Genomic DNA, 14695 nt, shown 5'->3' on the forward strand with positions numbered 1-14695 from the left:
ATTGGACTTTTGATAGGGATTACATTGAATCTGTGAGTTGCTTTGGGTAGTATGGCTTTTTTAATAATATTAATTTTTCTAAGCCATGAACATGTGATATCTTTCTATTTATTTGTGTCTTTAATTTCATTAATGTATTTTCAGTTTTCAGTGTACAGATCTTTTACCTCCTCACATTAACAGAATAAAGGATAAAAATCATATCCTCTCAATAGATGCAGAAAAATTCAACATTTTTTTCTGATAAATACTCTTAACAAATTAGGCATAGAAGAAATATACCTCAGCATAATAAATGATCTGACAAGCCCATAGCTAACATCATACTTAACAGTGAAAAGCTGAAAGCTTTTCCTCCAAGATCAGGAAAAAGACAAGGGTGCCCACTCTCACCACTTCTATTTAGTATAGTACTGGAAGTCCTAGCTAGAGCAATTAGGCAAGAAAAAGAAATAAAAGTCATCTCAATTGGAAAGGAAGAAACTAAATTTTCTCTTTGCAAGTGTCATGATTTTTTATATAGAAAACCCTAAGGACTCAACCAAGAAACTTTTAGAACTAATAAACAAATTAAGTAAAATTGCAGGATATAAAATCAACATGCAAAAATCAGTTGTTTCTATGCACAAACAATGAGCTATCTAAAAGGAAATTAAGAAAATAATCCCATTTATGATAGCATCAAAAAAAGAAAAAAACAACTTAGGAATAGATCGTATAGAATCTTGTAGGTCATGGTAATGAGTTGATTGATTTCTAATGAAAATAGCCAGAAACAAGGATTTAAAACAGGAAAGTGCTAAAATCTGATTTATTTTATGTCTCTGTTTTATCCTCTTTGATTTTAGGATGATCTCCAGTATCAGAGTGTGCTGGCCCTGTTTCAGCTTCTGCCTCATGTTTTTGGCATTAGCTATAAAAATGTTCACAAATATATATGCACTTGGTTTTTATTAATTTGCTCTGTCTAAAGTATGGACCAGTTTTGTTTCAGGTATCAAAGCCTATGATCAACCAACACTATTCACAGTCCCCTTCTCCTACAGGAAGCCTTCTTCATCTCCAGCAGACAGGCATACCTCTTCCACCTCTATGGTGTCTTTGTGCCTGGCCCATACCATTTCCTTTGCTCTTTCTACCTGTTCCTATAAGTCTCTTTCTCTCACAGGCTTGGAGTTCTTCTAGGGTAGTCTCTTGTCTTATTCACTTTAGTTTCCCCCGTATTCTAGCTTAGTACCTTGAACATAGTAGGGGATGGATGGATGTGTGGATGTTAACTAAGATGTCAATTCTCCTGTGAAGCCATCACCAATTATAATTGTAATTCTCCCTCTTACTTCTCCAGCACTTTGCAGTGACTGCTTGGATATCTTTAGTGACATTGTCTTATGCATTACTGTGTACAAGTCAGTCTCTTCAGGGCCCTTTGGGGGTCAAGGACTATGCCACAAGCATCTTTGTTTTCCCATGATTTAACACAGTTCCTAGCACTTAGCAAGTTTCCAGTAAATGCCTGAGTATAATAAGTATTAAAAAGACATAAAACTTCAGAAAAAACAGGGCTGTGGAAGTGGATTATCAGACAGAATCCTAGGCAATAGATGTAATTCCTGGAGGAGTTTGTAATCCCTCATAGGCTTCCCAAGCCAATCTAAGGTTGCAAACCTGCTATTGAGCATCCTCCAGGAAAGTTTTATAGGTTTTCCATTCCAGACTCTTCTGACCATAACTCAAAGCCAGAAATAGATTTTACATTGCAATCCAGTTTATAACTGTTCTACAAAACAAAACATACCTTTACTATGCAAAACAGTCTGACATTTTCTATACCATCCACAGTGTAGAATTATGAACATGATCCCTTAAATTGATTTCAAGACTTGTGAATGGGTTGCATCTCATAGATTGAAAGCCCTGCTTCTGAGGATAAATTCCCTGAGGTGAACTTCAGAGAAAGCAGCGTGAACTCTACCTGGAACCCAGGATGCCTGGGTGACTCTGGTTGTATATTTGTGTAAAACTAGCAGTGACAGTGTGGCAACCAAATAAAACAAGCATCACTGAGCAACAATTGGGTTGTATACTGAAGACATCTTTGTAATGTAGAATTGAATTGTTTGAATGCTGTAGAGTTGTTGGAGGTAAGTCCACTAGTCATTCAGTTCACCATATACAATATTATGAGTATTTTTAGGTAAATGTGTTTATTCTAAAAGGAAATTATGGGCCCACTGAGATATAAGGAACTTAACATTTTCCCTGCCAATATGTTGATATAAATATTGCTGTTGTTAAGTGTGCATGAATAGCAGAACTATTTCAGTCTTTTTATCTCTTTAAAACTAATTTAAATCTGAGCATTAAAAGACTGTTTGATACCATATGTTTGTTTTAGATTGGAAACAAAATCTATTCTAAATGTAAGGGCTTATGAAATTAGTGTGTAGGAGTGGAAGCTATGGGACATAGTTTCATGGCCATCTTAGAATTTATGCCCCTTTGTAATGTGACTTTGCTGTTCCTCCAGTCCAGAGGGGGAGTCTATTTCCCCACCCCTTGCTAAGATGTGTCACTCCTATGCTTTGTTAAGAATCCAGCATTTGCTAGGTAGTAACTTTTTTGTTGTTGTTATTGTGGTACATATGTCTAGTCTGAAATTGCAGTTTTTCTCTTTGAAGACCATTTAAAAGCTACTTTTGGAATTGACCAAGGGCTGTGGACAAAGAAGCATCACAAGCCTTTTGTGAAAATATTAGATAGACTTCAAAAACACAAAGTCTGTCACAAACTAGAAAGATACCCATCACACATCCCATTTAGCTGTGTACATGGAAGGAACAAATAAAAGATTTAGCAGTGTCACTAGCATACCTGAGTATGCCACCTATTTTATTTTGAGGCCCACATACCTTATCTGTGAATGCAACTCTGTGTGTCTGTGTGTTTTTCAATCTAGATAGATAATATAGAATGAGATGAGCTAGACAGCCATATCACAAATGGCAGTTCTGATAGCATCCAAACTTTCACAAGGGCAGTTTACAAGGGCAGTTCCTCCTTCTCCATGTCAGCCTTTTTTGAAAACAGCACTGTATATTGGTTTGTTTGCCCTGAGAAGACCCGAAAGATGAAATTATGAGCCTTCATCTCAAATTAAAGAAAGCTTGTCTCAGGAACCGTTTGACAAGTTCAAACACTGGCTGATTTAGATACTGGCCTCTTATCAGTAACATCAGTTTAATGTTTGTCATTGATGGTCTATGTTGTTAAATTTTGTTGTCAGATTCTCTCTCATCTTGGTATATTATGCTTTAATTTGTTATTCTGTGATTTCTTATCAGTATCTATTTCATGCTGTTCAGTTATAATAAATACTAAACTAGAATAACACAGTACTTATGGGTAGTGAAATAGAAGTATAATGGGCTTATGACATAAACTAGATAAAACAGGTATTACCTTCAAGTTAATAAACATTTCATGTTCTGGTATACTTTGGTTTATTCCTAGGACCTGTGGGAAAAAATAGTGATATAAACTGTCTTGTTCTGAGAATCCCTTAAAAGATTCATGGATTCCCAATCTTTGGCTTATTTGATTTATTTGTAATCGATAGAAACCTCATCATTCCTGTGACTTTCATCTATTTGTAGAAAATATTTTAAATTCTAACCAAATTCTATCTCCCTTATACTTAGCATTCGCAGACCCTCTATGTCCAAATCTTCTTACCTTAAAAGTTAGAACTTTAATACTGTTAGCAAAAGAAGTTTGTGTTTCTTCCTGAAGAATCAGAGAAACACAATCCAGTTTTGTATCTGTGGCCTTTGGATTTTGATGCACATTGAATTTGATGCTAGGGGTTACATAGAAGAATCAATAATGATTCATTGATCATCGTCTTTCTATACTGCTGAATGAATTAGTGTGCTGGGGGAATGTTCTCCAGCTTATGTAATGGACCTATTTAGTAGCTAGACGGCAGCCAGAATGAAACACCTGTGTGGTCTTCTAGGGCACTTTCGAGTGGATTATATTTCAGTTATCTAATGTGAGATCACAAAAGCTTGGACAGCCGGGCTAGTTCTACATCATGGACAGAATATAACCTCTTCCTACCGAGGCATAAGGAAAAAAATGCCCAAGGTTGAAGGTGATCCTTGGTCTCCAGAGGCAGCTATGGTCAACATATGAGGTCTCAAACCACAGTCGAAAATATTGGAAGTGTCTCGAGCAGGAGAGAGTCAGATTTTCCTCTGGCACTTTCATTAGGCATGTTACCTGCCAGAGAAGCCCGATTTCTGTGTTTTCTGGATTAAGCTTCGGTGAATTGACCATTGTTCAGAATTTTAAGTGCTATAAGTAGAAACTATGCCTTCCACATCTATCAGAAGAAGAAAGGGCCTGAGAGACCCTTTGCTACCTCACAGAAAACAGCTTTGGGGGCACACAGGCATTGGAATAAAACTATCTTTTGCGTGTTCCACAGAGATAACAGTGGCTCCATAGCCCACCACTTCTTCTAGTCATGCCAGGGACTTTGAACGATCCAATAACATGTAATGATCAAAGGTTTCAAATGCAGCTGATAAATCATATAGATTTGTGCCCAGGATGCCTTAAATTGACTTGTGGATGTTTCTCATCTATCAAGAATAGCTTGGTGATTTGAATTTAGTACTTTGATGTTGCCTGTAATTGTTTGCAACTGTAGCTCAGTGGCCTAAAGGCATTGCTTATTTCTCCCTTTCTCTTCTTGCAAAGAGCTAATGCAGTAATCTTTTAAGGGCTGTTCTCAATGCACTGAGATCTGTGGCTTAAAATTAGGACGAAAGAATGGTTCCTTGAACACTTGATACAGACCAACATTACTGCCCTAATGAACCATCATAAATATGCTCTCTGCTGAATCAAACAATCATCCCAAATCCACAGCCCCTCAACTGGACACACATTAGGATTCACTTTATGATTTTTATAAGGGAATTACTAAAAAATCCATACAGAAAAGATCCCTCCACTTATTCTTTTAGTTAACATATTTCATGTATTTATAAGCTACAAATGTCTAATGTCTTTCCAAACGGTATTTTAACCAGTTTCTCAGTACTTGAAAACAGTATTGATTGTCTGCCTTTGGAAGCCTCAATGCTTCTTGAATTAGACTAAATTAAAACTCTTCTTTTTTCAGGCCTTCTAGTAATGTCCTCCTAACCAGATTCCTTGGTTTCCTCAATGACTTGTTCCTCTGGTTACTCGGTTAATGCCTGTTTTCTGGCTGAGCAAGTCTTATCAGTATTCATACATGGATGTTCATCTCTGGCCTCGAAAACCATGTGCCCATCTGCCCACTATAAATTTCTTAGTCATCCTTTTACACCAATGTATCATTTCATGTATATTCTGCATTTAAAAATTCTGTTTAAAATTCAGCTCTTCTAAAGACTCTTTTCAGGTAAACTCAACTATTATCCTTCTGGCTATTCCATGGATTGCCATAAATCTTATGAATGTAGATTAACCTCATAAATATCTAGGATCTAAGACTGTAAACTATAGAAAACAGAAAGATCAGCTGACAGGGCAGTAGATTCCTTCATAAACCACAGTAATGGACAAGATCGTAGTCAATGATTTCAGAGCCTCTACTGGAATTGTTTAGCATTGGTGTTGATGTCACTTTTATGCTCATTTATCATTAAGCTGCAAGAGTGATAACATATGCTGCATTAGTGTGAATAGTGTTTGTTTTAAAATAAATGTTGATGCTGAAGAAAAAAGTGTTAGGTGATGGGTAACAAACTCGACAGTAGCAATTTATTTACATATTGGGGGCATAGACTCTTTCTGTGGCCCAAAAAATTCACTTGTCTGGGACATTTCAAATTTCAAAGATTTCTGAATGTAGTGGTTGATCTTTGTGCCTGCAGCTCTGCTTAGTTCAAATTCAGCATGCATCTGTGAAGTGCCCACTCTGCTAGGGATCCTCAGTGGGGGACTTAGGTGAGCTTCTTGCCATTGAAGAGCTGACGGTGTAACATTGTTCACCTTACTACCCTCCCCATCATATTCTCTCTCACATTCCTGTTTAAGAACTGGTTTTATCCTGATCTGAAATGCCGATATTTACTTATTTACTTGTTTATTATCTGTCTTCCCCCAGCAACCCACAAACTCTTCAAGAGCAGGACCTTTCTCTGTTGTGTGTTGATATATCTAGAGTGCCTATAACACTGCCTGGCATATTTTAGGCATTCAGTAAATATTTGTTAAATAACTAAATTAAGTGGAGATAAGCAAAATACAACTGTATACATAAGACAAAGCAGGACTTAACATACTCTAAAGAGATACAGAGGCAGATCCACATTTTGTCGGTCTCTAAATGTGTGCAATTTGGAATTGCTATTTAAGAAAAGGAACAAAAAGTTTAAATACCAAAAAAATTTATAATGCTGTGCTAATTAACACCTGAAAACATCTCAATATTACACCTTTTTCATGCAATTTTTGGCTACGTATTCTTTAATCACCTCTCCATATATAATGTAATTTTTTAAATAGATTGAATAAGTGGATATTTCAATCTTTAGCATTGGCAATCAAAGTGGCTTTTGTTTAAATAGCGATATTTGGAATATAAACATGGGGCTTCATGCATATATACTTGTAATCTGTGAAACTGCTACAGGTTCGTATCTCACTAGCAAGGGAATTTTAATTCTATGCTGTATTTTCAAGTGTATTCTGGATAGGAGAGTACCTCCCATTTGTCAAGGTGTCAATGAGAACTGAACTATCTGCTTATAATTTTATGTATCTGGTGAGAAAAAAGAATTTTTCATAGACTAGCTTCTGACTTTGCACATTTCAAATCTTGTTTATCTTCCAGTACTCACATGCTTTCAGTTCTGGATGCAAAAAGAGCATAGTTGTACCATTATCTCACCTGGCCCCGTACCTTTGTGTCATGAAACTGGGTGAACTGGCACAATGGGTGATGGGAATATTCCTATATTAATCACCAGAATGACTGGCAATAACTATACATAAAAGTGTCTGTAACCATGCAAATATACTCTACTATATTCAAATGAAATATCTCTCTAACTGAATTTCCCTTAACTGGATTCCAGAAATCTCTTAGCCACTCCATTGTCACCCAGTAGCAGGAAGAGCATGATGGAGGGGACATCAGAGTTGAAAGAGATTAACAAGATTAACCTATTTATTGCAAATACAACATTTTACTTAGGTAAATCTTACAAAATTATATAATCATGTGATTATGTTACTAACATTCCTCCTGGGATCATGAAAATGAGGGCCACTGAAGTTATGCTTCATTAGCTCCATGGCAAATCTGCATCTTGGTATTCCAAAGTAGTAGACATTGTTTATAACTGTTGGTGTTACGGAACGGACTTGACAGAAAAGTTATCAGCACTCAGGGGGTTGGAGAGTCAGGTATTTTATTACACTGGTGGGCCCAGATGAGCTAGTGCTCCAAGACCTGAGCCCCAAACTTAAGTTTTACAGGGTTTATATAGGCGGACTCTTCCGTGTTTTTTAAGTTTCATTTTCTCAGTATTCATGTGGCTAGTGCATTAACTAATGCAGTAAGCAAGCACAGTTACAGAAGTGAGAGTGCGAGCAGTTAACAGTGAGGCTGATGTGATAAGCAGGTACTATTTCAAAAGCAAAATAGACTACTGAAAGAATTAATTTAAAATTTTTCCAACATTGAGAATAGGTCTTAAAAGTGGATTACAACTAATTGCAGTATTAGAGAATTATAATTTAGAGGTCAGATGATGCAGGGCATTTTTAAGCAATAGCAGATGGTTCTGTTTGGCCTGTACTACATGGCAAAGTGCTGTACAAAATATAACTAGAGTCATAGGTTGGGGGAACCACTGAGGTCCTCGAATGCTAGAGCAAGAAACTGGAGTTCAACATGCACATGGTGAATTCCTTCTCTTCACCTCTGATTCAGGAACTTTTATTTGGGTTAATTAATTCAGTTATCTTTATCTGTGTTTTTAATGTTTTATTTCTCTTTTAGAATGTGTGACTTTCGAAGACCAGGACCTTTGATTGTACTGAATCTTTTTGTAGCTTGTCATTGTTCTTAATATAACACTTGGGACCTAGTGCATGTCTACATCCTTACGTTAATTGATCTTAAGTAGCGTGAATAAACTGATATTAAATTAGTTTAAATAATTTTAAAAATTGTAGATTTGTGTATGTCAACTAGATAAAATGTGAAAACTTCAATAGAAGAAAAAGTGTGCACCCTCAGGAATGTGGTGACAATATGCTACTAATTGAAGTCACAACTGTCTTTGGAGAAAAGTATTAAGTCCCAATAAATGTCAGTTCTAAACACCTTCCCTTGTTTTCACAGCAGTGGCACTCCAATTGAAGCAGTTTTTCAAATGCTAAAAGATGGTTCCTCATGTTTGTGCTCATTCATGTCCTTGTGTAGCCAGTGGTGGCAACTGTTCTGAGAAGTACTTGCATTTGTTTCATCCTCTGTTAATCAAGCCAAGTGTAGTTTTTGCAATGTGAAATGTGAGAAAAATGATACTAAATGTTAGTCAGCTTAAACTTCTTTGCTCCTTTTATGGCAATACTGGGAGTCCCTTTCCAAATGGAGTGATATTTAAGACTAGAGTTTTTGGACTGCTAAAGTTTGATTTGGGCTGTCTTGTGTGGTTTTTCAATCAGTGTCTGAAAGCATGTTACAGCTGCTGCATTCATCACAGACCAGGCACCAAACCAGGTCAAGCACTCCTGCAGCGAAAGTGATCTCTTTGCGGTACTTTGCCATAAATTGCACTGCTATTGATATCATTACCAATTTTTTTATGAGTCTCCAGATTCAGTGCTGTGGAGTTTGTTAGGCATCAGTTGAAGACCTCTATCTGATGGCCCTAAAATCCACACAGAAAGAAAATCTAGCTGTCTCCAAAAACAAATGATGTACTACTTTCACCAGTCTTATTGTATTGAGGTATTGAAAAAAGTAATAGGAATACTGGCAAGGCGTGTAAATCATCTGCAGATAAACTGTACACTTCAGGAGAGGAGCTAGCATGCCATCCCATGTGTCTATGGGTTAATGTTTGCCTTTATTCAGTTCCCACCACCCTTTCCTTTTATCCATATCTTTCTATGAAAATCTTTCTTTCTGCTGACCTGTTTAGAGTATAAGAATTGCTGCTTCATTGAAGAGATATCATACCCCTTACTTCTGTGCACTTACCCACATAGAGAATGTGACCCTGCAATAGAAAAGTGTTAGATATCAAGTCCAGAAGACTTAGGAACTTAATTTCTTTGGACTTCAATTTCCTTACTGGCTATGTAAATCACAGAACTATCTCTTTGTAGATCTGGGATGGAACTTTGGTGTAGCTCCTGCATTTAGCTCCTCCTTTAGCTGATGAGGAAAAGTTGGACTTCGAGGTAGAGTAACTTTCTTGAGGTAATATTGTGGCAGAGCCTCCTGTAGAAGGCAGGTTTCCTGACCTGCAGTCTCTTTACACCATATCTCTAGAGGAGATACCCATATTTTAATGTCAAGCTCATTCGAAAAGTGTTAAATTTCAAGATAATGAAAGGTATCATTATAGGTGCTGAGTAGTTGCAGAGTTTATTAAGGAAATGTACTATTATATGAAACCAATATGCAGCCTATGCTGTCTTTCTGTACTATTAATATTGATTACCTGGTAGCATGTATTCATTTCCTATTTCTTTATCTCTTTTTATAATAATTTTAGCCATTTGCAATTCACTGTCATCATCAATGTGAAAGTTACCAATTTAGTAGTATTTCAGTTTAGAACATTTTTTTCTTGTTCACACTTATTTTGTTATCCTTAGTGCCAGGGTTGGGAGGAAAGTGTGTTTTCTTCTTCAAACTGTCCAAGCGTTTTGGTGATTCGATAATTCAGTAGCACAAAAGGAATCTCTTAGAGGGAAAGAAAATTGAGACTCTAAAAAGATCAGCCCTTACCCCTCTTTGCACATCAATAGGTTATCATTTTAATCCTATTCCTTTCTTTATCCCCCGCAGCCCTTTTCTCTAGGCTCTCCTCTGTGGCTTTGCTAACAACTCATTATTCTAGATAACAACCCCTTCTTTCTGAGGATTCTGGAAGAATATAAAATCCTGGGGTTTTTGGTGTTGTTTTTGTTTTTATTTTTTGCATGTGATGCCAGCATTGATAGACCTCTCTGGATTCTTTCTTTTTTCTTTTTCTTTGTTCACCTCATATTTGTCTCTACCCACTCATTCTGGAAGCCAACATGTCATTGGTTTCTCACGCATATGAAGACATTTTAGATTCAAAAGCAAATCATTCTAACACTCCACTCAGTGGGCTGAAACCAAGATTTGTGTTTTCTCTGAAACAAATCATAGCAGTTGCCAAAACTTCCCTATTGTCTTCCTCAAGCAAGAACTGTAAGAATGATTTTATGTGTCTGTTTTATGCTCCATCTTGCTCTGTAAGTGTAGTCAGTTGCTAAATTCTCTGTCCTCCTCCAGTGTATATGGCCTTTTCTGCCTGTGACTCCTGATACCCTGTTCACCCTCTTTACGTTGCCCTTCAACCTCTCCACTCTATGGCCCCTAGTTCTTACACAATGTCTCCTCAGCACTTTCTCTGTCACCTGTGCCCCCCCCCAAAAAAAAAGCTATCCAGGTGTCAATCACCTTAGGATGAAATGACACCAATATTGGTGACATGCTGGCTTTCTGGTTTTGCTCAGGAAAATCATTAACCATCTCCAAATAAGTAAGCCCCTGCTGCTACTCACCATACAATTTAGAGCATATGCCTTTGTGACTGATGACACTGAAGTGGGAATCATATTTAAAACCATTGTTTAGGGCCAGCCCGTGGCTCACTCGGGAGAGTGTGGTGCTGATAAAACTATTGTTTGTTTTCTCTGCTGCCTGCATCATCATATGTTATAATTCTTCAGGACCTTGGTTTCAATCTCTATAACTGCCTGTTGTTCAGAGCCTCCAAAACATAATATTAAATTATATCACCTGTCATTTAGGCCAACTCCATCCCAAACACATTCTCCAAATGTGAAGAAAATTTACCCAGTCATGTGTGTGAGTGATTTATAACAGAGACAGAAACTTACATTTATGTAGCTAACACCTTACATTTGTGTTGACCTTATATCTTGCATGATTCATTGGTGTACCAATTTGAGCCTTTGACTAATTGCAGCCTCTTTCAAAATTCTTTTCCTCAAACTGAATTAGGCGACCCTAATGAATAGCACTTTCTCCCCATTTTTGAACTCCCTTACAACCCCATCTTTTTTTTTTTCTTAAAAGCTTTGCCTGCTATTGTAAAGTTATATCAGGTTTAGCACAGAATAAGATTTTACTATTCTAATTTACATACTATTCCATGAAAATTAACTTCACTTTCAGGAATTCAACTTTTTGAGCAAATAACATGGCTTACAACAAAAAGCAAGTACTATTACCTCTTTTTTATTGCGGGAGGAGGGAATTTCCTGCATAAAAATTACGTAACAGACAGTGTTATGTCCATGCTTGCCTTAATTTATTTCAGCCTCCCATCAGTTCTGTGATATACTGTTATCAGGAGGTTTTAAATGATGAGATTGTACCACAGTGCAGTGTAAGCCCAATGTGATAAAGCCAGGAAAGGTGAAGCTCAGTCTGTTTGACTCCAGAACCCATGGTCCTCTCCATTGTACTGATACTTGGCAGTTAGTAGTGTTAGTGTTTGATCTCTACTGTTAAGTTATAACCTCCTTCAGTGCAGAGGTTATTTTTCATTTATTCCCCTGCGCCATAGGAGGTTCCATTAAAACTGGGTGGAATTGGCTTCCTCTAATTTCAGTTAGCTTTGCTTGCAAAATGTGACTTCTACTCTACTGTATATGCAAAGATTTGCCCAAATCATCTTCATTACTTCTAATTACTTGCCTTCTCTTATACACTAGGATATATCTTTGTCTTTAAGTTGTAACTCAGTCTCTTCCTCACAGCCACCTTCAAATAGGGTTTGGCAACTTAAAAAATAATTCTTGGAAAGGTTGTTTAAAACTCTCTGAGATAACAGTTCATATTTAAAGATGCTCATTATTAATTCCAATATGGAATGATTTGCATTTGTTATTAACACATTAAGACAGCCAAAGAAAAATTAGAAAGTGACTCAACAGGAGACATTCAAGTGTGGAGTACAGAAAAATAAAGAAAAAAACTTATTCCTGATGTGCTGAGAGTGTGTTTAAGAAAGATCTAGCCATCTTAAAGTTTGTTTTTTAATGTTCGAAATAGTTGATACATTGGTACAAAACTGAACTGTCATCTTCTGAGAGACACATTAGAATACTATGCCATATTGATTAAATACATAAACCTGAATACAGTTTATTACAAAATTATGTCTTAAATAGTTTAATACTTTGTCATTAAAATGGCAGATATTGACAATAAATGAGGAGTCATAGGCATGTTTCCTCAAAGTTGGGGGAAACTATAAAACATATGTATTACCCTAGAAAAATCATCTCTCTCTCTCACACACACATAGACACACATGTATTCTGTACCTATTCATGTATGTATGACCATAACTCAGCTGAAAAAAAAAACAATGTAACTAAAATTGGTAGTCATCAAAATGTCTGTTTCTGTTCCTCTCAGTCAACTTGTTTTTGACAATGAAGAAATACCTTGGTGAGACATGGTGGTTTTTCTTGACTTTGCTTATTTTCTACAATTCTAGATTATTGACTTGTCGTGTATTGGCCTCATTAAATACTTGGAAACAAACGAGAGTGTCATGGATTTTGCCCATTTTCTTCCTAATTTTAAAGATAATGGGTTGCTTTTGAGGATAATACATTTAGACTTACTTGTTAATTTCATATTATTAGTAATTCAGGGACTTAATCTGAAAGGAGCTTAGAGTCTTCAGATCATCTGAGGGAGGGGAAAAAAATGTATGAGGCTAGGACCCTATTAAGATTTTATGGTACTTTTTTTGCTTCTACTTCTCTTGATTTTTCAAAAATGTTTCATTCAGAGAACAATTGCCAACCATACAATTATTAGTAGATCAGTTGCTTAAGAAATTTTTGAGATGCAGATGGGGGGAATAATATAGTGATACGTCTATTAATAAAAAAGAAATAAAGGAATGTGAACTTGGACTGTATAATACCTTCTGGCATAGTGTTGGTATCCTCAGTAGTATATTAATTTCTTATAAAATTAAGTTATTTTTATGAAAACAACTTCTATCTAGAGAAGGCTGAAAACTATTATCAATTGTACATTTGGAACAGAATAAGAATATGGAAGTGCATACATATAATAATAAGTTTTGCAAATAACTTACAAAGTGGATGACAAATGTTCTTATAAACTGCAATAGTTTGAGAGGGTTGGGAATTGTATTCAGAATATTGATAAATGAGAAATCGTATTTCAACTATTTCCCACTCTTTTCCCTAAAGTAAGCAAATAAAAAGTTAATTTTATATGAGAGTGATTTTTAAACCCCAAGCACATTTTTTTTTGAGTGTTTTTCTCTGTAATGGTTAATTTTGTATGAAACAAATTATTTTAGGCCTAATTGCATGGTAGTTAGACCGCTAGCTCTGCTAAGGTTGAATTTCATTTGAACTTCTAATAGAATGATCTTTTTTCAGAATTTAATAACTGACTCAAATATTTAATAGTGGAAGCTATTATTAAATTAAAAAGAAATCAGGAAATCTTTTTAGAAGAACTAATTTTCTTTATCGGTGTTATCTACTTCAGGAGAAAAGGAAGAGAATGGAACCAATCTCTTTGTGTACTTAAATAGACATTAATGCTATAACCCCAGCAAATAATTTATTTCAGTATATATCATAGTTCAAAAGATTTGGGAAGCACCAAATGACATAATAACTATACTTCTAGCTCTACTGAATAGCAAATTACTCTGATTGTGTGAACCTCGGCACTTGTCTGCTGTATAACCATTCTTTTTAATACTCGCATATATTTTTCTAGACCAGTTTTTAGATTGTACACTGTCAACTTTTGCATTGCCTAACATTTTCTGTTAAATACAATGGTTTGTTTTTAATTTAAGTGGGGAAAGATGAGAGTTGAGAGATTTTGTTGCCATGTGCCATTCTATAAATAGATGGCATAAGATCATTAAATGTATTAATTTACAAGCATCCTTAGAAATAGAATGTTTTTACATAAAAGCATGTTGTAAACCTTTTTTAATTAAAGTGCATTGTGCTATGCACTCTCTTCTCCCCAGGATTCTTTTGACCTCTCACCTCTTACTTTGTCCTGCAGGCACTCCACTGCTAGTGAGGAGAAGCAGTGACCCAGCCCCAGGCCCACCTGCTGATGCCCAGCCAAGCGCTTCACACCCTGGTGGCCAGAGTCTGAAACCTGTTGTCCCAGTAGGTATCCTGCCTTTTGCATTTCTAATAAAAGATCAAAGTGCCTTACCCATAGATTTACTGGGACTTTGCAGTCTCAACTAAATTGATGATTAGATGGAGATCTTTTGATAGAAAGTATACTATTTGTTATAATAATAGCTAGTAGGAGCTATTACTCATATATAGTCATAGTGATAGCTATTATTTATGTAGCACTGATTAT

General features: G+C 36.1%; 1 protein-coding gene across 4 annotated transcripts in view; it reads left to right on the top strand.

The window, feature by feature from the left end:
* The window catches only part of PARD3B (par-3 family cell polarity regulator beta), a 990710-nt gene that overhangs the window by 441260 nt on the left and 534755 nt on the right, over positions 1-14695 (top strand). For all 4 annotated transcript variants that reach the window (XM_063091525.1, XM_063091519.1, XM_063091512.1 and 1 more), the window contains exon 4: positions 14381-14490. In XM_063091525.1, the coding sequence (XP_062947595.1) occupies positions 14381-14490 (110 nt within the window). The remainder of the gene's footprint in view (positions 1-14380; positions 14491-14695) is intronic.

The sequence above is a fragment of the Cynocephalus volans genome, chromosome 1 (assembly GCF_027409185.1).
Source record: "Cynocephalus volans isolate mCynVol1 chromosome 1, mCynVol1.pri, whole genome shotgun sequence".
NCBI classification, from domain to species: domain Eukaryota; kingdom Metazoa; phylum Chordata; class Mammalia; order Dermoptera; family Cynocephalidae; genus Cynocephalus; species Cynocephalus volans.